Source organism: Dufourea novaeangliae, unplaced genomic scaffold (genome assembly GCF_001272555.1).
Source record: "Dufourea novaeangliae isolate 0120121106 unplaced genomic scaffold, ASM127255v1 scaffold172, whole genome shotgun sequence".
Taxonomy (NCBI): Eukaryota; Metazoa; Arthropoda; class Insecta; order Hymenoptera; family Halictidae; genus Dufourea; species Dufourea novaeangliae.
Genome location: NW_015374058.1, coordinates 1,242,404 through 1,266,731, shown reverse-complemented (window position 1 = coordinate 1,266,731; position 24,328 = coordinate 1,242,404). Strand labels below are relative to the sequence as shown.

The 24,328-nt window shown below is 45.6% G+C and overlaps 1 protein-coding gene across 1 annotated transcript; it reads left to right on the top strand.

Moving 5' to 3' along the window:
• The first annotated feature begins 19,577 nt into the window (after positions 1-19,577).
• Positions 19,578-21,437, top strand: LOC107190120 (amphoterin-induced protein 2-like). The gene has a single exon (XM_015578863.1). The coding sequence runs from the start codon at positions 19,578-19,580 to the stop codon at positions 21,435-21,437; it is 1,860 nt and encodes a 619-aa protein (XP_015434349.1).
• The last annotated feature ends 2,891 nt before the right edge of the window (positions 21,438-24,328 follow it).

The window sequence follows — 24,328 nt, the reverse complement described above, 5'->3', positions numbered from 1 at the left end:
TTTAAAGATAGAAAATCGATCTATAATAGCGTCTGTACAACATCGCCGCGTAGCTCGTTGTAAAAAAAAACAGAAAAAACACATGCCTCTATACTGTATGGCATTTCAGCTTTTTGCTACGTGAAAAAAATGCACTGAAATTCCAAACGGATGGATCCAGTACGAATTCCGCAGCAAGTTGAAACAAGTCTCTCCCAAAGAAATATTCTCGTATTTTCATTACTAAAAAAAAAACAAAAAAAAAGTCACGAAATCATCCTCTAAATGAAACAAAAGAAAAAAAAACCACATCGCCCTGTTCCCCGATTCCAAAGAGCGCCCAATTTCAAACAAACCTATACGGTCACTCACAAACTTGTACACGGAAGTTTATGTCACATTTCTTAGACTAAACCACGTACCAAACTGTGAATTTTATTTCAAAATTAAGGAAAATATCTCATTCCAAATGGTCAATAAAAATAAAGACAACAGGGTTACGTAAATAAGAATTACGTAATTATTATTTCAAGAGTGCCTACGTGAACTTTATAAGCCACTATAGTACCCTGCGTGGCATAAGTATCAAACCACCCTAAAATTTTCAAATCTTATTCTGGTTCAAATAAATATGAACCACTTTTTTCCAAGGAATATAATCTATCCGTTTCTGGAGAAACATAATTTCTTAACCTGATTTCCCACATGGCATACTTTTTTCGTTTTTATTTCAACCACAATACATAAGAATTGAAAATTTCAGGGTGGTTTTATACTCACGCGTCACGGTAACATAACCTCTGTGGACGAAAGACCGAAACGCACAACGAAAAAAACTCTGTTTACCGATAAAATATTTAAAAAGCTAAATGTATCCTCGGTAACCCGACCCCTAAATAGGGACGGACGTGAGACATTTCCCGGGGAAACAACCTAATAGCGAGAAGAACACGACCGATCGAGCGTCCACGGTACATTTACCCCGGGACTTTTCTTTCTCTCGAGTCTCCCATCAGCCACCAAGCTTTTATTTACCACCGATCCTCCTCCCCCCTACGCGATGAAAGTTGAGATCGGTAGCCCCGATACGAGTGTTTCCGAATCGATTTCGCGACGATGGCCAATGGGGGTAGGGGGGGTTGAAGAGGCGGCCGATCAGGGGATCCCTAATAAAGCGGATGACCGTGGCGAAGCACGATTATCACGGGAGTCGCATTTTCTCCTCGTTCTGGGGCTTTATCGTTTCATGAAGAGGGAGAAGCCCGAAGTTTTATGGGCAGAGGGGGCGGCGGTTCGGGGGACGGATCGGTTCCAGAGAGAGAGGGAGGGACTCGTGAGAAATTTTAATAACGCAGGGGACCGCCCCCCCCCCCCCTTCCGGTCACTTTCTGAACCGCCTCGATCGACTTGCAGCAGCGCTCGCGGTAAAATCACGAGACGCACCTGGCGTTGCTCGTGTCCACGGATGAACGGAACGGACTCCCCCGTTGTGTGCACGCTCCGATTAGTTTCCTCCTGGCTGGAGAAAAGGTATTCCTTGCAAACGGCCGCATTAAAAACCATGGCCTGTGAAAATGGGCCACAAATGGCGAGGGCACAAAAAGGCCTGAAAGAGAGACAGAGCTCCTGGAACGATAGAAGCGGGCTGCTGGGACGACAGTTCAGTTTGTAGGGAACTTTTTGTGGCTTTGTATATACAGGGTGGGGCAATAATTATGTCCACTTTGATTATTGCCGTTATTTGTAATAATATGAAAAAATGTTATGTACAAAATTTACACGGTATAGAGGGGGACATATTATGACACAAACATTTTCTGCGTGGGTGAAGGGATAGAGGAGACTTCAAGGCCATCTCTATTTTTTTTAATGGAATGCTATGTTCTTTTTATCGCGATGTGATAGCCGGTGTCGAGGCGACTTCAGCGAGCTATCATTAAAGGTCATGCAAGGTCAAATGTGGTAGTAAAATAAACTTTCTTACATTACAGGAGATGCTCGAAGTGGTGAAAAAAATACGCCACGCAGAAAATGTTTGTGTCACAATATGCCCTCCTCTATACCGTGTAAGTTTTGTATATAATATTTGTTCATAATATTACAAATAACGGCAATATTCAAGGTGGACATAGTTATTGCCCCACCCTGTATATGTATTGTGTTCTCTTTTTTTGAGTGAGAGAGACAGAGAATAGATGTTAAATGAGGGGAAAAAAGGGTGAACATCGAGTTCGAAGCGTAATTAAGGATTTGATTTTGACGGTCCATCGAGCGAGTTTTGTCGAGCGGTTTAAGCGGATTTTTAGAGGAGGAAACGGTCGAAAAGCGATAAATTGCTTCCTATTAGTTTCTTATCCGAGGATTTACATTGTGAAGGGGGTTGAAAGGCGAATTGAATGTCTTCTGGTTTCGCGGAAACGCTGGGAGCAAGGCAGGAATCAGGCTGCAGTTGGAGCTACGGGATCTGTGGAGTGGCTTCGGTTATTTGTGGAGTTTGGTGGTTTTAATAGAAGAAAGACTTGGCTTCTCGTTGTTCCGTTGAATATTAAAACAACAACAGTGAAGCATTTTGGCAACAGAGGGCCCGTTCATTAATCGAAGATCCGTTAAGTTGAATGGAATACCGGATTGTTTGTATTCTATTACCAGGTTTTGCATTTAACTGCTAACGTCCCTTTTAATTGACTACAGTTTTCGTGAATACGTAAAGGAAACTTCGTTCCGTTGCGGATATTACCCGAGATTAGCTTAAGAAAATAGAGCACAGATGAAATTCTCGTTTTTAACGAAATAAAAGCTACACAAGATTTATCCACGGTACTTAATCTTCCAACTATTCTTCGAACACTAATCGCTGATTTACTGTAGTATAAATGTTCGATATTTCGAATATCGATACTTTTCAATTCAAATATCTTCAATTCAGATATTTGTTTCAGTCGAATATGGCCATTAGTTTATGACATATTTAATCTTCCGTGCCGCGGTACCTTCGAACACTCATCGAAGATGTACTGTATTTTGATTTAACAGACTCCTAGTTCCATCGAAAACCTTCCGTCATTCCAAAAAACCATACAAAAGCCATTCCCACTAATCCATGTACGTACATTTTCCTCCTTGAAATCATTTTAAACATAACACACCAATCCACGAGGGGCCCCCGTAGCGACATCCGTCGAGTGAATGGTGCCGACACTCTTTTGTACCCCCGGGACCTCGTGCATACACACGTGGTATCGTCCCGCGTGTGTTTTCATTCGCGACGCACATCAATAGAAAAGAGTAAATTATCCCGTCCTCCCTTCCCCCCCACCCACGGCGGGGAAAAGGCCACAAAAGTTGACATAAGTAGCGACCCCAGGGGTCACCACCTGGCTCCCTCCATCGCTCGTTGCATACACACATCTCTACTGGAAAGGCCTTATTTCGCTCTAGGCTATTGACGCGCGGGGCGCCGCTCTACCGACCGTGGAGAGATTGTATTCTTGCTAGAGCGGTCGAATTAAGCGGTCGTAGGGCGCGAAGCACGCCGGGAAAAGCCGAGGGGCTATAAATACGAGCCCACGGAGGTTAGGCTGGGTGGAAGACGCAGGGGGGGGTGGGTGGTGGAATGAGAGAGAAAGAGAGAGGGTGTCCTCAGCACAATGCGTGCCGCACCAATCCTATTTTCAGAGATACGCATCTCCCTCCCGTTCGAACGGAGAAAAAGCACGGGAGCAGATAGCGGGGATAGGACAGACGGGACGAGATGGGACACAGGAAACAGCGAGAAATAGGAGGACGACGACGACGGGATAGGGGCCCTAACCGCTTTATCCCCGCGTCGAATCGTTTCCTTCGAGGTGATGGCTCTGCAGCTGTCCCGCCCGTTGCTTCTTTAAAGTCCATTCCCCCCCCCCCACCCCTTCTTTTTCCGACTCGACGGTCCACGATATCCCCGGGAACACATTACGATCCCGAAATCGTTACCCAGAAACTCGTGTGCGATCACGGATTCCTCGGGACTGGCACGTATAGTATTTTTGTCCACCTGAACAGTGGGATGCCTCGAAATAGGCTAAGAACGAATAGGACGCGGTCGAGAACCAGGGAATTGGGTGGTAATTCTGGCCCCTGGGGTTGTCTTGTTCTCGTGGTTGTGCAGATGACTCCGATAGGAAGGATCCTAGACCGTGGTGTTTGATACCCAGAGTGATGGATGGTTCGTCAGCAGATGGGGCCTGAACGCTTTGTCACATTTGTATAGAGGGTTTTCTCCGAGAACGATGATATTTCTTGAGGAAGGTGTTAGGAAAAGGTGGAACATCGTTATCTGAATTTTGGTGAACATCATGGGCACAAGTCATCGTGTTCAGAGCATTGGAACCTCCAAGGTGACCTAATCCATTAAGTAAACAAATTTTCTTAATTAGACACAAAATTCATCTACTCCATCCGACCCCCAAATAATCTTGTACAGACATCATCCCCAATGAAGATTCCCTTCTTTTAGGATTTTTGAAATTTTCTCCGCGACTGTACACGCAGCGAGGACGATTTATTCGATATTGAGAGGGGTACCGACGATGAACGACTTCATAACTGAAATTATTTCCACATCTGCGTCTGGGGGAGGGGGGGAATCTCCGCGGCCATAACAGATTTCAACTGTTTCTCGCCTCAGCCCCCACTTCGACCTGTCCATTGGCGTATCGCGCCCTTACACGTACACACACTCGCGTATATACGGGTAGGCACGTGAAGGGACACGCGAGACCTCGATAAGGGAAGATTTATCGGCGAACTTGTCGTATAAAACGCACGCATACGTTAACCGTCTACCGGGAGTTCGCAGCCACTTTTCAGCCCGGTGTCCTACGATTTAAGTTCCCGCGAGCGGATCGACGGGGGTGGGGGAGGTTGAACTTGTACCTTGCACTTCAAGCTTTATGGCGCGACACTTTGAAGGGCGAGGTATCGTGTTTGCCTTTGTTACCAACTTTGTTTGCCGACTCGCTTTGTTTACAGCCTAACCCCCCCACTATTGCCTAGGTGGGTTAGGTCACGGTTCGGCGGAGCCAGGCTCGAGGAACAATTCTTTTGTCTCGGGGGGGGGGGGAGTGGGCAACTGCACCATTAATTGATCAAGGACTGTGAGGAACGAAATCCCCCCTTCTGACGTATTCCCGTGGAAACAATGCGATTACTTACCACACGACGAAACAACATTATGCGATCGGACAATGGGATACAAAAGAATCCCACGAGAAACCGTGGCTCCTTAACATTTTTGCGGCTGGATATTTCATGGTCCTCGATTTAAGGAACCATAACATTAACCCCAAAACAGTATGTGTTTACTTTCGTGTAATGTTTACCGGTTGTTGATTCTTTTTAGCGTGCAGTTAACGAAACTTATCCACAGATCTCGTTGTCGTGTCACCGTTCTATACGTTGTACAGCGAAATACAAGTATTAACACTTTGCTGGTGGAAGGGTTTTTGTGGTTGCAAATATACAACTTCAGGTGTTGTAAAAATATTTAGAAACTATTACTTAGCTTTTATTTGGCAAACTTTATACATAGGAAAAGCCATTTTTCCCTATTTTTTGTTATTCCAATTGTTATGTAAGAAAAACGTACTACTACGTCAACTGCTGTTGTTTTTGAAAAGACGTATTACAACGTTATTCGACATCAAAGTGTTAACAGTGGTTCGATTTTATTGCGGTTGCAGTCACGTTCGACGAGAGAGGGCATTAAAATCTTTCGGGGTCGCCGGCAACCCTACAGAATTGTTCCAGGGTCAAATGTCTCATAAACTATTTACCGTCTATCCCCAAAAAACATACATCATCGCTCTCCACTACCCTCCACCCTGGTCTTTCATGCTCTATCACTCAAGCTGATATCTTAACCAGTATTTTTCCTTTCACACTGAATTCCGAAGTTTCCGGAAGTACGAAGCGAATCGTTTCGAATCTTTCCTCGAGAAACCGACAAACTTTTTCCGTCCTAACCTTGTGTTCCCCGTCTTTTCGAGCGTTTCCTGCCTTCCTTTTCAGGCCCCTTTTTTGTATACATATACCTGTTCCACGCTCGAAACAGCCCCCTTCACCTGTCAGTCAGGATGTACTGTATCGAATTACAGGTGTATTTTGCGGCCGTGTTCGATCTGTGGCTGCGGTTACCGGGGAAAACCGGAGATTAAACGCGTCGTTTCTTCCTTTTTCGGTGTTAACATGCGGCCGGCATAGTTCAACGCGTCGCGAAATTAGATATCGATTGTCATCGAATAAATACTGTCTTTCCCACGGTCGTATAGCCTTCACCCGTTCTGCTGTTATATTTAATCATACTACCCCCTTCCACGGACCCACTGTTTGCTCTTATCTCGCAGCAACGATACGTCTTGTTTTCTTTTTCTTTCTCTGCTTCTCCCCCGCGCGCCCTCTGGCGTCCAACGCCAGGGAATCCCGACGCCATCTTTTTACCCAGCACTCTAGTATCGCGTTAAATCGAAATTTATGGCTTTGCCGGGGAACGCAATGTGTGTGCTTGCGTTTCCTGCGGAGGTTCCCCTGATCGTTGGAAAGTCACACTTTTTTTGACACGTTCCCCAATACAGACGCCTCTCGATTATCGTCTCGAACTTGGGTCCGCGCCGGGACAGTAATCTTGTAAGGAGAAATGCTTCAGACAGCAGAGAGGCAACAAAGTATGCGCTTGACAGGTTCCACGGACTCTCCCCCAGTGGTAGAGATAACATCTGGACAGTAATCGTGTAGAACAAGCCAGACGATAATCGAGAGGAGTCTGTACTACCTATCGAAACTTAGCAACTGTTCTTCACTATTATCGTTGTTATCCGCGTTCATTATTTAGTAATCCTTCCAATACTCCTTCACCTTCGTTACAAGAAGACATAAATCCCCCCTAAGCACGTACCATTCCGCACGTTATGGTTCATAAAATCGCACTAACAGCCAAGGACTACGTGCCGCTTGATAAAATGACTCATAACCTCAAAAAATATTCCGCGACGAAGTAGTTGCGCCAAGAAACAAACGCACGTTTAACGAAACGCGGTATATTTATACGTACCCCAAACCGTATCTTACATTTTATCGTCGATAAAGCACCGTGGCCTGATCCCCGTTTCTTACCGCGCGAGCAACAAGAAAAAACCCGCGCGATTAACAATTCGCGCCCGTGAAATAAATCGTCCGGTGTAAAATTAGGGGCCATTAAAAGTGGACCGTTTGTGCGACGATACACGGCGAAAATGTGTGCAGACTACACCAAGCCCGATAAATCCGTGCCACGCCATTGCGTGCTATGGCGGCGCTGCTCGACGAAAAAATTCTAGGGGGATAATACGGTGGTGTCACTGATTATTAATGCAACGTTAATTAGCCTCCTGTGGATTTTGTGCATTTATAGCCAGTAGGACTCTGTGAAATACTTTTATCAGATCCAACAGGTTCTGTATATTTTTATCCTGCACCAAATGACACTTTGATGCCAGTTTTTGCAGCTGTGTCAGTCACAAAATCAATTTCATGTTCATTGTTAGTGTACATTTAACTAATCATCGGAATAGTATTTCACTTCGACTTAGAGAAAATGGGTAGAATTTATGTTTTTGGAATCCAGTTTAAGATTGCCACGACGCGTCCGACTAGTCATTATAAGGATATGTTTGGATATTATGCTCCCTGCTTGGACGAATCTTCGACCGTCGCGATATGTTACTGTATTGGTTGGTTACTACCAATCACAGACAAGTTTCTTTAGTCTGCTTTTGGGGCGTACTCCCAAGCAGTGCTTGGCAAGCACACACAGAGCCAGAGGGATATCAGATCACACGGGCCAAAAATCGGACGCCAACTAGGGTCGGATCAGGGGGGGGGGCTAGGAGGTGCTAGGAGGGGCTGTATCCACGGTCTCCACATTTTAGGGGGGCCTTCTTTTTAAGCCTTCCATTTCGTTATTGATTAAACATTATTTAATTGTACTTAGAAGAAATTTCAATTTTTGAAGATTTACATATTTTATTGTATGTTTTATTACAAAACTTTTCAATCTCCCTCCTTTCTTCCACTTTTCAATCAAGGGGGTCCTAAAAGGTTTAATTACCCCATGGCCCAAAAATTTTAATTTAAGCCTGACACCAACGCGTTAAGAGACGAAAGAAGTGCAAACATTTGCTCTTGTCGCTTCATGAAGAATCACTTTAGAAAATGTTTTCCATGAAAATCCGCCGGTCTAGCGATTCTATCACGTAAACATATTCGTGAACAGTCTACAGGCGGATAGTGGGCCTGGCCAATGGGAACGCCGCACGACAATTTGACGGTCATAAGGCGATCGCGGTGGAAGGAGACAGGGGGGCGGAAAATCACGATGGGAGGCCGCGCGTGCACCTGCAAGGCGTCCGTGGGATTTTTTTCCCTACTAGGGTGAGGCTGAAATATCGATTCCCCGTGCGTCTTGAGCCGCGAAGCACGCCGGATTATTGGCGTGCAACATTGTGGCGGCGGCCGGGGGACACAACGCACAGTCGACAAGAGAGAGGACGCGTGTGAGAGAACGTCTGTTCGCTAGAGAAAGATGGAACTTGCACGTCACACGATCCCACGTTTCCATGCAAACGGAATTTACGTGCGGCTGGTTTTCACGGCTTCTCAAAGCAACAGGACGTGGTCCGACGTGGCTCCGTAAATACTCGTGATTCTCTCGATGAGAATGGCCCTTCTGTGGCGGGGGCCGCGATTAATATTCATTAGAAAAAGGAAAAGGGGGAGTGAGAGCGTTAGAAAGGAAAATAACAGGGCACTGTACAACGTCGGAAGAAAGGCACTCGCGGATGACACTGGCATTGGAGGGGACCCAAACTGTCTGACTTCGATTTTAACGGGGTTTTGTGAGATTATAATTTCAGTTCACCGAAATATTTTTGTTTTACTTTGTCAATGCATCTTTGATAACTTTAACATAGTATAGTAAATCCTCGATGAGTGTTCGAAGGCACCACGGCATTAAATGTTTATAAACTAATGGCCATGTGCTACTGAAACAAATGTGATTGTTAGTGTCGAGGAATCTTCAAACGCTCATCGAGGATTTACTGTATATCTTGAAGGTTCGTAATTTTAATTGTCCCTATTTCTATCCTTCTTAGTACCTGAGCATTTGTCTGTGTCCCATGTAGAAATACCTTGGAAAATTTATATTTTTGAAGGTATTTATTAAAATTAATAAATGTTTTCTAAAAATAAAGATAATTTTACAGTTTCTTTTATTTTATTTTAAAGTGTATATTGGTTTGTGTATATTAGGAACCTGTACACTATTTCACCTTACCAAACTCAGTTAAAATCGAAGTCGTTAGGTCCTTCCTCCCTGAATATTATACAATATCGCCGAATAAGAGGGCGAAATATGGGTGTGACTGACGACGAGATCCGTGCTTGTCTCCGTCGACAGGACGAGTACACGGAGTAAATACAATACCGTCGGACTAGGGGTGTATCTTTAATATCTTTAATCCACACCCCTGCGCGGGAAAGCGGAACGATGGTATGCGTGCAGGGAGCGCGAGAGCACTCCCCCATGAGAGCCACCGTCGTTCGACCAGGGGGTGGTTAGGCTCTCTTTCTGTTTGAGCTACGCAGGCGCGGTTTATCGACTACGGTATATACATATATAGAGAGAAGCGAGAAAAGCGTTTCGTTTCGTTTCGTTTCCCAGCGACCCGAACAATTTCTGTGTTCGCAGAGAGAGTACCTCTCTGGCTCCTCTCTTTGTTCGCTCGCTGTTTCGTCTCGGCTCCGGATATTTGTCCGGATTGCAATTGCACGGGGCTACCCCCTCCCTCCCATTTTCCTTCCCACTCGTCCTAGTCTAACCCCTTATATCCATTGAGACCACGGCTCTCTTCCGAGTTTCTTCTCTTCTGACCCTTGTCTCTTCTTCTTCTTCTTCAATGTCCTCCTCGTTCCAACCAGCTCCTCCCGGAGATACGCCAGCATACTCTTCGCGCGAGGCAATATTTTACTCGAGAACGGGGTCCACCCCTCTGATGGGCAATGTGTTCGAATCGTTTCGAGAGATGCTCGATGACCGATCGAGCATCCCCCTTGGTGAAAACGCGAATCGGACAGCGTAGGATCCAGCCAGATAGTCTCTGTCCCCGGAAACAGCCAGTCGTTCCTCTTTTGTCTTGTTCCTCCGTTTCCCTCCCATCTATCCGCCCCAGCAGGACGATGGTTGGCCTCGATTCTACCCGACGGCGCCCGCGGATTCAAACGCCCCGAATCTTCCCTGTCATTTGCATAATTTTCTGGCAACCGCTACACTTCCGAGAGACCAAGGATCCCAAATGGCTCTAAACATCGTCCTCGAGGACACAGCCTGTTGATCGGGTTTTATGAAAATTTCATGACACACACACCGCGGCCATCGTCGCCTCCAATCCATTGCATCATCCTCCGAAAAAAAAAAGGTAAAATTCTCCCTGGATATTCCATCGGAGAGAACGGTTCATTACCTGGGCGCCCGTAGGCGATCGAAACACACCGTGCGGTGATCGTATCGGTGTATCGGAACCTGTACGACTGGGGATATAAAGTAAACGGGTCGAACATCTGTCCGCCCTCCTGCTCCCCCATCGGCGAAAGATAGATTCCGGGGGCCTGAAATCGGGAGGAAATATTGGCCTCCTCTCTGTGGTCGGACGAAAATTAATAGCCCGACGGTTCGTTAAACGTCCGTTAAATCCGAAGGCGTTCCGAACCCCGTATCTACGGTATTATAGGTACGCCTAACGAGGCATCTGGCCGCGCCGCGGCGTGTCCTGATAAAATACCTACTTTTTTTTTCTTTTTGTTCCCTCTTTCCTTCTCAGTTTCGTCTTCTCACCGTTCACTGGTTGTCCGTCTGTCTTGTTTTGGTGTTTGGAGCCCCCAGCCCCGTTCCGAACAGGTGGTAGAGCAGGGACCAACAGGTAGGAAACCGGGTCCGTCGGTACGGGTCAAGAAATGCATAAATTAAGTTCCGAGGCGCTCGGTAAAGGGTCCAGTTCCACGCGTTACGTATATATACCTGTAATTTATTCTCGGCTACGACCACGTCGTTCAACCCTCTGGTATACTAGAGACTATTCATTAAGACGAGGGGCTACGTTAAAGAGGACCGCTCGCTCTTCTCCTGTCTAACCTAGACTTGGAAGATATCATTGTATTACACTGCAGATGCTGGATCCAGTTGGACCCGTAGAGATTTTTTTTTTTTAGCTGGTTATCGTTACCGTATTTATGGGAATCGATAAGAACATAGCGATTATATGAGATTCATCAGTATTTTCAATGTCTTAGTTGTACTGCGTTGATCGTTTGTAACTACAGTAAATCCTCGATGAGTGTTCGAAGGCTCCTGGGTACTGAACATTAATTATTTCATAAACTAATAACCATATACGGCTGAAAAAAATATCGTTGACTCCAGAATTCCAAGCTCTATCACAGTGCTGAACCTCATTAAAAAGTTAGCGTTATACCTGGGGACCTCTCATTGTCAGTGCCGAGGAGCCTTCGAACACTCATCGAGGATTTACTGTAATGGGTATAATTCGATCATATTGATACAGACAAGTTACAGTACTGGTCCAAATTCGGCAATTTTACCCTAATGTCCGTTAAGTGTCACGTCGTGGGTCACGATTGACCCAACTTCGTTGGTTACCATGCTGAAAGACTCTCGAGCCGTATTCTGCCACGATGATATTACCACATTTCGTTTCGTTTTAGGACGGTGGATTTGCACTGATTGAATTAGCATTTCAATGCGACGCATCCATTCGCCAAACGTTCCCCAGTTCTCCTAGCAGCGACCCCATAGATGGTCCAAACCGGCGCGGACTGTCCCCTGATATTAACGGTTTAATCTGTTAGTGGGCTCGCGAGAGATATCTGGGGTAATTTCCGTGCAGAAGCATTTATAATCTCGCGTTCTTTCGGCTCACGTGCACGCTGGGGATGGGGTTTATGCATATTCGCGCGGTTTTAACGGATAAGCGTTGACTAGCCACCGTGATTTCGTACAAATATGTGGTCTACGCCGACGATCACGCAGATATCAGGAGTATTTTTAATTCGTGCACGGCGTTTTCATTTTGCATTCACCGGGGGGATGGATTTCAATTCGTCAAGATAGCGACGAAAATGCTGTTTCTCTTAATTAGAAATCGTAATTAGATTGCTTTTTTATTGAAAATTTACATTTTTTCCGACTGCTTCACACGACGAGGATAGAGGTCGCTGTTATAAATTTGATCGCAGGTTTTTGGGAATGGAGATTCTGTTGGTAGAAATCTGTCCCACCCCTATTTCAATAGTGGACAGATGATACGAATAGTAATGGGAAAAGTAACGTGATTTTTCACGAATCTCAAAGTCGCTGGTGTAAATGTATTTTTCCATACGGCACGTTTGGTGGTCGCCGCGACATCGGATACGCTTTTTTTTTTGTGCCATCCGTGAACCGAGTTTGCAGGTCTGGCTACCACTTAATCACTCTTCTTTTGACGCCGCAAGAAAGTGGTACGAGCGAAGGATTATCGCCCCTCGTTCCGCCAAAAATTTCGCTTAACGACTTCTGCCCTTCCGCAATAACGACGCCGCCGGGGGTATATATGTGCATGCACCTAGACGGCGTTCATTAGCTCCGTTTAAAGCGCATCGAACGACGTGTTTGAAGGGACCTCTCTACCTCCCCATCGTCAAATTAGAGATCTCGGAAAAATCGGGAATTTTCTGGTGGTCTCCGTGCTTCTGATATATCTACAGGGTGTCTCATGTAACACTTACCACGATATTTCAAGTGGTTTAAACATAAGTTGATCGGTTTTTTATCGGCTACATGTTACAACAAAATTCAATTTGGATAAAATGTCAAGGTGACCTTCATTTTTTGAAATGGCACAACATATTTTTGACTTTATAGTGTTGTAACTTGTGTCAATACAAATTCAATCATCTAGGACACTGTGATCTCGCAATGACCTTTAGTTCAGAAATGTGGAATCAATGAACAGAAACGTTCTCGCGGAAAATTGTTACGAAATTGACTTTTTATCCGAACAATATTTTTGGCACATTTTTCTGTAACACGTAGTCGATTAAAAACTGACGAACTTATGTTTAAAATATTTTTTCGCCAGATCACCAGAAATGCTTGAAAAATCGTGGTGTTATGTGGGACACCCTGTACATACCTTGCTAGAGGCTTTAAATCACTAAACGGTATTCACGACAGAACGAACAAACGAGAAAATAGAATGTTACACCGGAATCCCAAAAAGCCCTCTACGAAGTGTCCGATCCTACCTTCAACGACACTTTGCACAAGCTCCTGGAAGTGGCTGCCTGACAAAAGTTTCGGTTTGCGTTTTGACTAGAGTGTGGTTGGTTAGGTTCGTCGGGAAGTTCTGTCGTCTGTGTATCTTATGTATTTAGTTTGCATTAACCCTTGACTAAGGACCACTCGTCCCAGAGATGAATAATCAGGCAACAACTGTCTTTGTAAAAATTTTAATAACCACAATGGATGTTATTTTACGTTATCGTTTCGTAAAATAGGGCGCCACTTACTGTCGATTAAGGTTATTCAAACGCTTCCGAAATTCTCCGCTAGGCGGTGTTAACGAACGCAAACGTTAAATTCGTCTTCGAGACCAGTGGTCTGTAGTTAAGGTACGTTTTCACGTGACAGTAAATCTTGACTTTTCGGATCATGACACTAAATATTAGGACTTCTGTCGTCGTGAAAACTGGATGTCGCGAGTACATTTCGAAAGTACAAACTACTGACAATGGTTTAAACCACCGATATCGTCTTCCTGGCGATTTCTCAATGCCTCCTGACTAGAAATCTTCTACTTTGCGACCGAAACGAAGCATTCAAGAACGACAGAATTTGTGGTGTTCGAGGTACATACAAAGATGAAATCGATTGGACGCGCCAAAGTGGGGGGGGGGGGGGTGTAGCCTCGGCCTGGTCTGTGGTTAGCCAAGTTTGGGTATGAGTTTGGCTCATCTTCAGTTCAGTTTTGGAGCCGCCGTCGAGGCTGGAACGAGATGAGTTGGAAACGGAAAGGGGATCCTGTAAATTGAATGACTCGGCCTGTTATATGTTACCCACCGGTTCTTTGCTTTATACGCCGATCCTCCACCCCCCCTCTCGTGTCCCAAAATTGGGCGAACTGCGGAGATTCCATTATAGACAAGAAGTCAACGGCAAGGGGGTCCTAGCTAGCTCGTTCGACGCCATTTCCGCATGTATTATGCATGCCCGGACAAATTTCATCATACCGCGGCTGGATAAGAGAACGGCCAAGTCATTTATTATTTATTCTCCCCTTTGTGCCGGTAAACTGGAAATCTCGGATCGACGCGACTTCCGGCCTCCGGGCTGTTGAATGATTAGGGAGTTCTCGAGAGAGCGAAAAAAAAAAGACGAATGACACATGGTGCGAAAACGATCTACTGCGATGTATGCATACACGACACCGTGGGTGAACAGTTATCGAGGGAATTCTCGATCGCTGGGAAGTATTGGATTATTGAGTGTGGAACTTGATACATAGAACATAATATCTTTACTTTACCGATTCGAGCCAAATGAGCCAATATCAAACAAGATCAAACAATTACGGATAGAAAAATTGTAACCGTACTATTTTAATAAATATTCCAAGGTATAAAATCCGCGGAACTTAGTTAACGACTAACTTCCAGTGTCTAATATTCGTCTAAACGAGTCCACCGGATGAGAAGCATGGTTACCATGCCGAGTGCCGTGAAACAAAAAGAGCAACGTTGCTTCCCCTGAGGCATCTCGGGTAAAAAGACTTTTAGCTGTTACAGTTGTCGAGTTCGTATAAAGTGATGCAAATGAGGAGCACATTTGCACGTTTAAAAACACGCGGACGCAAGATACTCTTGAGGGGGAAAAAAAACTGTGCTAGACTCCGAAGAGAATTCTCACGACGGCGAAGAATGAGGAAAAATTCTGTAACGTCGACCTGTCTCGGCCCGTGTATCTCGTGAAACTTCGACTCGAGCGAAGACACACCGCGAGTATAAACCGTACAAACGATGATAAACATGAATAATTGTAAACGGACATTTCACTTCTGCTGTCGTTCACGATAACGTTAACCCCTTTGAGCGGGTACAGTGGGTCTATCCTCATCTTGATTTATACGTAGGGATTACAAAAAGTTCGCGTAACGAGGCGGCCATTTTGTTTTACGTAGTCATAATGATTATCGAGAAACGTCTGAACCCCACAGCCAGAGTGTACTAAGTCACACTTTTGAAACTTTAGAGGAGGGTAAATCAAAGGTGCGAAAACCTTGTAAGTTTAGAACCGTTCGGTAAGAATTGAGCGAGAAACAATTGCTACTTTTGAACTATTGAATGGATTTAAGACAAGTCTCTACTAAAAATTGCGAACTATACATTAATTCCCCTCTGTGATGAACTTTACACCGTTTTAAAATATATGAACTTAATATCATTTTTAGACTATTACATACCTATACTAAAAACTCAGAACGAAATAATTTCTTCCATTCGAAAGAGTGAAATATTTGATAGAAGGAATATGTAAAATGTCATTCATTTAAAAAGTGGACTTAATACGGTCTAGCTCTGGGGTCCAGATGTATATATTCAAACGAACCTTAACACCCCAGGTTGGCGCGTCGATCGAATCGAGAAACAGGGAACCGTCAACGGAGATCCTCCATCCACGTGGTAGAGGTATATAAAAGAAGCCATCTAATTCCACACCCCTAATTTCACCGAACCATCGAGCACAAATATTTTCCCCTGTCGGTGTCACGGGGGCTGGCTAATACAGATCCTCCCTACCATCGTCGGCTCTTATCGTTCTCCGCTCGTCGACAAGTGTTGTTTATCAGGCTGATGTCACTTATACCGATGCCCGGGGAAACCCCGAAATTCGAGGTAATCACGCTCCCCTTGATCCCCGGGATCGAGAAGGCCGACACGGGGGCCGCCACCACCCCCAATGTCTTCGCGCACTTTCGTCTCCTCCCTGCGCTCCGACAGAAAATCCGCTGTCTGGTCCTAACGGAGTAGGACGGGGGAGGAAAGAAATAAAGACGGAACAAAAAAAAAACAAGAATCTCCGATCCCCTGCCTCTCGGGGAGAAAATAACGCTCTGCCTGTACGGGATATTACGAGGCGGCGTGCGGATGTTAACGTCCAGTCGTAGCTTTCTTTTTTCCCTTTTTTTTTTTTTTTTTTTTTTGTTTGCGGGGTCGCGCAGCTCTTGGGAGATAGGGTCGGGGACATATAGCTCTGTCAGATAGCGGGACGCTGTAAATCTGTGCATTATACATGACAGCGAGATCAGCGCCATTCGTTATTCCATGGGACATGGGTGGGAGGAAGGACGTGAAGAATTACCGGCGCGGACGGCACTTACCGAAACGAGGCTCCCGGGGTGCATCCGACGGCGGAACACTTGCCAGGAGGGCTAGTTACGGAATTGAAATTATCGGCGGTCGTCCCCACTCCCCCCTCCCCCTCCATCTCCACCGATCTACCCGAATTGCGCGGCTTTCGACAACGTAGAGTGGTGTGGTTAGCGATAGGTCCGTGAATAAACAGTCGGAATATGTTTGGACATTTTCGAACAGAAGTTATTTGGACTGTTCAGACAGTGTACGGTTGTTTCAATGATTTCAATAAGGTCACACGTCTCGAACAGTTCGTACATCTTAAATTGGTTATGCAATTCAAACGTTTTGTACTGTTCATACATCTCGTACAGTTCAAACACTCCAAATAGTTCAAAGGTGTCAAACAGTTCAAACAATTGAAACGTTTCAAACAGTTCAAACTTAAGTACATTGGAAAGAGTAAAAGTTTGAAGTTTCATTCAATCCGTTTAGGTTATAGGCCGAGGGTTGGTCCCTAGTGGCTTTTAGTGACTGCGAGGAAGAGAGGGCATCGATAACCAAGCTTCAGCGACTTGGCCGGTCGAACACTTGGAACTTTCGAATGTTTGAAACGTTTGAACGGTTTGGACGGTCGACATGTTTGAAACGTTTGAACTCTGTCTGAAACGTTTAAACTGTTTGAACTGTTTAAAACATTCGACTGTTTGAAATGTTTGAATTGTTCGAAAACATCCTCGTCAGTAATCCAAACATGTTTGACCAGTCTGATTACCCATCACTGATGACCAAAGAGGGTCTAAAAGGGGAGCATGACAGCGCGATCAAGTATACATATACGATCTGACACAGTAGCTACATATCTTACAATGGCAGTCAATCCCCCATCGAACGCTTGACAAGGAAAAGCCACATGACGGATCGATGTCGGGTCACCTCTGGCCCGTGACGGAATTTCCATTACAGGTGCTTAAAGGGCTAGCTTCAGAAAAATCGCACACCGTGTTAACAGGTTACCAACGTTTAATTAACAAACTCCGAAGGTGATTCGAATCGATATCAGTTATCAAAAATTCATCACAGTTCCCAGTCGCGACGCGACCAGTTCCCCAGTTTGTTGTGTCTATAATGCAGACTCTCTGGAACACCCTCCACACTGGTTTCCAGTCCCCGTGGCAAGACAATAAAAGCCACGTCTATTGAAGTTTTTTATCGATTTGTTAATTTTCGGGGCGGTACAGCGCGTGATTTCGTTCTTGAAAAACAATTCCGCGTTATCGTTGCTCCTTTCGTGGCCGACGGGGCTATAATGTTCCCCCCCCCTCCCTCCTCTCAACCCGGAGGCGGCCAGGCGAAATCTGAACCAAGCGAATTGAACGTGCAGGTGTCCGTAAATAAACTTGCATCGAGCTTGTGCAGCAAACCGGCGAACGTAAAGGGTAGTTACGCTCTCGCGGGTTCCTCTCCCACAAAGGTGTATACCCGCCCTGTTTTCCAACCCGACGCCGATTTTTATTTCGGCGGACTGTGTGTTCTTCCATGCTAGGCCTCTCGACCACGTCTAAGGGGCGGATATAAAAAAACTTGTGTATACATATATACATTGTGTATCCAGATAAATTAAATTAAACTCAGTAAAATGAAAATTCACCCTTTAGAATGCGGTCGAGAGGCCAAGCATGGAAGGACATAGTCCGTCGAAATGAAAATCAGTGTCAAGTGTCGGTTTGTGTATTTTTGTTACAGACGTAGGCTACTCAGCAGGGGTAGTTAATGGCTCTTAACCCTTTAACGGTGACGAGTATAATCGTCATAACGAAATTAATAGAAATTTTGACAAAAACCCACCGTTAAAGGGTTAACGGTGTTTGACGAGTATACTCGCCATAAGGTAACTACAACTATTGAGTAATGACGAGTATATTCGTCAGTAGCTTGATTTAAATTACACGCGTAGATACACATTTTCAAAACCAAATTCCACCGTTAAAGGGTTAATTCGGGATCTCGTCGTATCGGTTCCGGGACCTACACACTTATTGAGCCGCTCCGCGAGTTATACTCGAGTAACCACCATGACCGTTCAAGGGCCACGTATAGTGTACGCAATAATGAAACGGGATAAGGTTATTTTAAGTTTCTGACTTATGCACCGCCATTAAAGGTTATAGGTCTCCATTCAATATTAAAGTAGTTCGGCTTGCTCGATAGACAACCTGCGTCAGGCGGCTGGGGAGTGTGGTGGTCGGGGTTAGAGACATAACCTCACTCGTCGGAGGAGAACGTCTTTATCTCCAGGATGGAGAAAGGTATAGGGGGGCTGTGGAAAGACGAGTGGTCGCGTAATTCAAGACTCGACGGCGCTGAGGGGGGAGCGCTTGGCATTGGACCAATGACATGTTGTTCGATGCACCCCCCACGAAGGGGATGGCGTGTGCGTGTCGTACGTGAACTGTTTCTGACAGTCATGACTGACGTTGATCTCTTCATGTTCTTTTTTTTATTTCGACCACTTACGAGTCATTTCACACTGATCTGGTGTTTCAGTCAGCCAAGAAGAAACAACACGTACATATACAGGGTCTTCCAGTTATACGTTTTGGTATTGTAAGAGGAAGGGGCTGATAGAGGAACAGAGACGGTGCAGGATAGAGTTGGGCACAATTTTATTTAAATAATACATAGCGAAAAGCGGCAGTATGAAAGAGTTTCTTGGAAATACAAAAATCGATAAATTAACGAACCTTGTGCACTTACTTATTGCAATAAAAATGGCAAAAAATCTGAAAGAATGCAGTGTCCTGACATTATAATAATTTTTGTAAAAGATTTTTAGCCATTTTGACTGCTTTGGTGGTTCGAGGTATTAAGATCAATTTGTCTCAACAATCGAGGAAGAAGACAGCTACTCTCACGAACCGAATTTCCATGGAACTGAATTAGGGTATATATTCGCTGCCATTCGAAGGGAATAACGGTTCACAGATAAGGCCGGGAACGTTTGCATTCGACCAAAGATATAAAAGAGTAGATTTAGGCAAGATAAGTGAGACATGCGGTTTATTGAACGGTCATGTTGTGTGGTTCCAGGGCAGTTCCAGTCGAGCAGGGGTTCATATGGAATGGCATCACGTGGACCGTCGTCGACGCCGCTGCCAATCGCGATAGCGATGGCGGTCGTCGGATTGTCAATCGTGGCGAACGGTCTCTGCCCGACGCAGTGTCGCTGCGACGACGAGAGCCTGCGCGCTTCGTGCGCTTACGCTGGCCTCGAGGTTGTCCCTATCCAACTGAATCCAGAAATCAAGCATCTCGATCTGTCGAACAACCGAGTCGGAAGTATCCACCTGTCGTTCGGATTTTACGGTAACCTGGAGACGCTGGATCTCACCTCGAACAACATCCACACCTTGGGCTCCGACAATTTCGTCTTTCAAAAGAGCCTCGCCACTCTGAACGTGAGCAACAACGGGATCCGTGCGTTGGCGAAGAACACGTTACAGGGTATGGACACGCTCAGGGAGCTGAATCTCGCTGGGAACAATATATCCGACATGGACGAGCAAGCGTTCAAGAGCACCAGCGAGCTAGAGGTCCTGAATCTCAGCGAAAACACGATCACAAGTCTGCCCCCTGGTTTGTTGCGTAATCTGCACAAGATCCGTACACTGATCCTGAACAAGAACTCGTTGCTCGAGGTGCCCACCGACAATTTAGCACTGGCGCCCAGTCTCGAGAACCTGGATCTCTCGGACAATTTGATACAGGAGCTAGACAGGGACTCGTTACCCTCGTTGCCGTCCCTGGTCTCGTTGGATCTGGCGAACAACGTGATCCGTAATATCGCGGACGATGCGTTCGATCGTCTCCCAGACCTTCTCCACCTCGATCTCTCGGGAAACAATCTAACCTCCGTGCCCACCGCCTCTCTGGCCCGGCTGAACGTGCTCTCGCGACTGGTTCTCAGCAGGAATCCTTTGGGCGACCTTAAGGTGGTCGGGTTTCGGAATCTCTTCGAGCTGAGATCGCTCGAGCTGAACGACTGCGCGATATACAGCGTGCACGCGCGTGCTTTCGCAGACAATGTGAACCTCGAACGAATCTCGTTGGACGGTAATCGGGGGCTGAAGGAGCTACCCGCGAGGGTTCTCTACAGCGCACGGTATCTGAAGTCCGTGTCGCTTCGCCACTGTAGCTTATCCACTCTGCAGCCTACACAGTTCCCAGTGGACGGATTGTCGTCTCTACGAGTTGGTGGGAATCCCCTGGTCTGCAACTGCTCGGTCCACTGGCTGTGGAACGTGATCCAGACGGAGGAACGACGGAACGGATCGCGTCTAGAGCTGGACACCAGAGACATCGTCTGTTCCGATGAGGAGTTCGCTGGGAGACCGTTGATGGCGCTGTCAGAGGGCTCGTTACGATGTCGACTTAGCGCCCTCTATCTGTCTTTATCAGCGGCCGGCTGTCTGGCCGCGACTGCGACCATATTGGCCCTGATCGTCCATATGACACGGTCCAAGAGGAAGAAACGTTTGGCGTATGCAGCGCCCAATCGTCCCGAGTTCCTGGTCTATGTGGGTCGGAACAACGACGAGCTGGACAAGAACGCAGAGTCGTACAGTAGACGTCTGTTGGCCAGGAACGAAGACACCACCCCCTATGACACCCCGCGCGGGAAGATCGGCCAGAGAAGCCCCCAGTCACAGGACACGAACATTTACGAGATACCTAGGTACAACAGAGGGACTCGAAGTCGCGACACTGAGTCGTACCCCAGACAAACGGAGGAGGGTGTGTACGCTGTCGCGGACGTGACTGATTTAAGGGACGAATCGCCGGAAGTGTTGTCCCTGTATCGGATACAGAGCCCTGTACCGCCTAGAACGAACGTTCATCGGCCGGCGTACGATTACGAGTATGATTACGATTATGATTACGAAGCTCCGTTACCCGAGAAACCTCACGTCGTGTTTGTTTGAATTGTGGAATCTTCAGGAAGGAGAGAACCTGTTACGTTCTATCCGTGCGGTGGTAAATAGTCCAGGGAGCGTGTATGGTAGGTGGCTCCCCGGAGGACACTGGCGATTCTATGAAGCTTTCGCCCCCCAGTCCGTTGAGAATGGGGCGTAACGAGCAGTTAACGCGACCGGTACGCGTTTCAAGATTCTACCGAATAGAGCCGGTAGATCGATATGTGTGATCTGTGTTTCAACGAGGATTATGAAAGAAATTCCGAGCGTGGACGGTTTTTGATTGTGTGGAGTAGGTTTGTAAGTAGCGATGGGACCGAGCGGAAATCGTCACGGGGATAGCAGAGTGGATGCACTCGGTCATGATAACGTATCTATAAATATTAACTTTTTTTTCAATTACTTGGTTTGTATTCAAATAATTTTTACGTCAGGTTTGAATGTCATCAAGTAGACGTCCACTGTAGTGGACAAATGCAGTTAGGTTAATTTAATAAATTACATTTTTCCAATTTTTCAAATTGAAATCTATACGTTATAAAACGGTGTGGATATTAAGAATTCTAATATTCGTGTGCCAAATATTTATTGATATTATTGTCATTTAACATTCGACTTTAATAGTTGCAAAATCTCTTAAGTGTCCATTCATTGGTGCATTTACTCTGTTTTACGAGTACGGTCGAGTTTCGTTGGAAACGCGCTTCGAATATGTTCCGCGAATGTACCTGGAACGAATACAGTAAATCTCCGGTTAACGCACGAAACTTGGGACCTCCTTAGAGCAATTATTGCAAAGGAACACAATATCTGCACTTCATGAATTGCATTTTGGGCCAAACCTCCAGTGTGGAACCCTTCGAGTAGTTGGGATGAATGCTTCTGCAGCATTCAGCGTTGAGATCTCTCCGCGTAGTTATCGAGAATTTACTGTAATTCCGTTCTCTCGTTATAAACACGCTGCTTGTCGAATTTCTTGGAATTTTATCGCTGTTTGCATTGTGTCACAGGGCGAATAGATGTAATTTTTAGAAAAACGTTTTCATTGCTCGCTATTAGTTGCGTTGACGGTCTCGACTGGTGTACTTATAGAGAGGGAACAGGACTGTACTTACAAGCATACCTCAGTTTCAGGTTTTTATATATATATATGTATATTTGTACACGTTGTACGGACAGTAAGGATTGAATACCACTGCTGAATGAATTTGTAAATACGTATTCGAGCCTTGTATGTACTTATTATTGAGTTCGAAAGTAGCCGAAAATGGCTACCACTGGCGAAGGTGCAGCGAATAAAGATTAACACGGCTAGTGACAATGTTGTCATCACTGAAAATAATACAGTACTATGAATACAGCATTATAAAGTACAGTGATTCCTCGATGAATGCGACAAGAGCAAAGGCGTTGTTCCCACCACCGGGCAGGTTCCTCTCTGGAACTAAACAGAAGATAAGCAAAGGCTCAGCTTCATTCTAAAAAAACAAACAAATTAATGAGGGGCTGAAAACATTTCCGCCTAGCCATGAATGTTCCGAAGTGGACCCGAGTACGTTGCACTCATCGAGACATTACTGTATTAGTTTTTTCCTCCGAAAAGGCCGTTTTTAGTTCTTCAAATGAGCAACAATTATTTATTATAGTATTAATATCTCTTTTAAATAACAATAATATTTTCGATCTATAGATCTCATACATTTATTTTACGCCTGATACATGAACAATTCTTATTACAGTACTAATCGAATCGTTCGAATACATTTTTTTTCGCGATCTGGTGTCGCCAGTAGCGATTCTTTTGTTTTTCTGAGTATTAATCGAGCCCAACGAAACGAGCCTTAAACGATCAATCAATTGATACATATATATATTCATGAGAGTACGTATTGGCCTCGGTCCCATCGCTGATTGTCGCGATCAGGGGGAAGTGGGAGGGGGGATAACGAAAGCTAGGATTTAATCGAGGATCTGTTCTGACTGATTGCCCGAGATCTATCGTGATAAGGTAATCCTTCCTTCGCCCGAAAGTATCGATTCTGTCGTCTGTAGGGTGCGAGGGAGGCCAGATCGAGGTGTTCTTCATAGGTTGAGCACTTATCAATGACAATATAGATCGAGGGACAAATCGCAGGACAATGTGTACCCAGATTCGTCCACGCTGGTAATCCTCCTAGGTTATATTACTCTGAAAACTTTCAAAACTCGAGTCGACCAAGCGACGATAAGTTTCTAACCTTACCTCGAGTTTGAACGCCACACCAGGCTCGAACTACACCTTTGAACCTGAGAAGTCCAAAACATGTTCGAATCATCTGCGGACCCATCGATAACTGCGTGTGCTCGGTACACGTACGCACCTGTCGAAGCGTTAAAGATCCTTTCTAACCTAGATCATTACCGTTAAACTGTCGATCAAAAGTTCTTCGGTCTTTAACCCTTTCCAATCAGAATTATTTCTTTTAACATACAAATTTTCCACCACATTTGTACACAACTTTCCCGGTTGTGGTTGGCCGTATCGCGAGCCATTAAACAGAAAGATTCATTAAAAATCAGCTAAACGTTGGGTAACGATCACATGTACGATCGTCTTCCACTGTTGAACGTCTTTGACGAATCTGTGAACCAGTACGACCAGGCTTTCATAGGACCGTGGGTGGACGATCTGGAAAATGAAATGTCTTCCGAGATAGTTGCCCACGCCAACGTGCCAGAATGCATTTTCACCGGCTCGAGGGATACGCAATGTGACACGGAATGCAAATTGTACGAGGGGAAACGTGGCCCCGCTAGCGCAATCGTCCGAGCGGGTCCGTTGGAACGGTTATTTACTTTCCGCGGATCGCGTCCCCCTCGTCGGCTCGGTGGAAATGCTTCTGTTCGTATGGCGGGTGGCG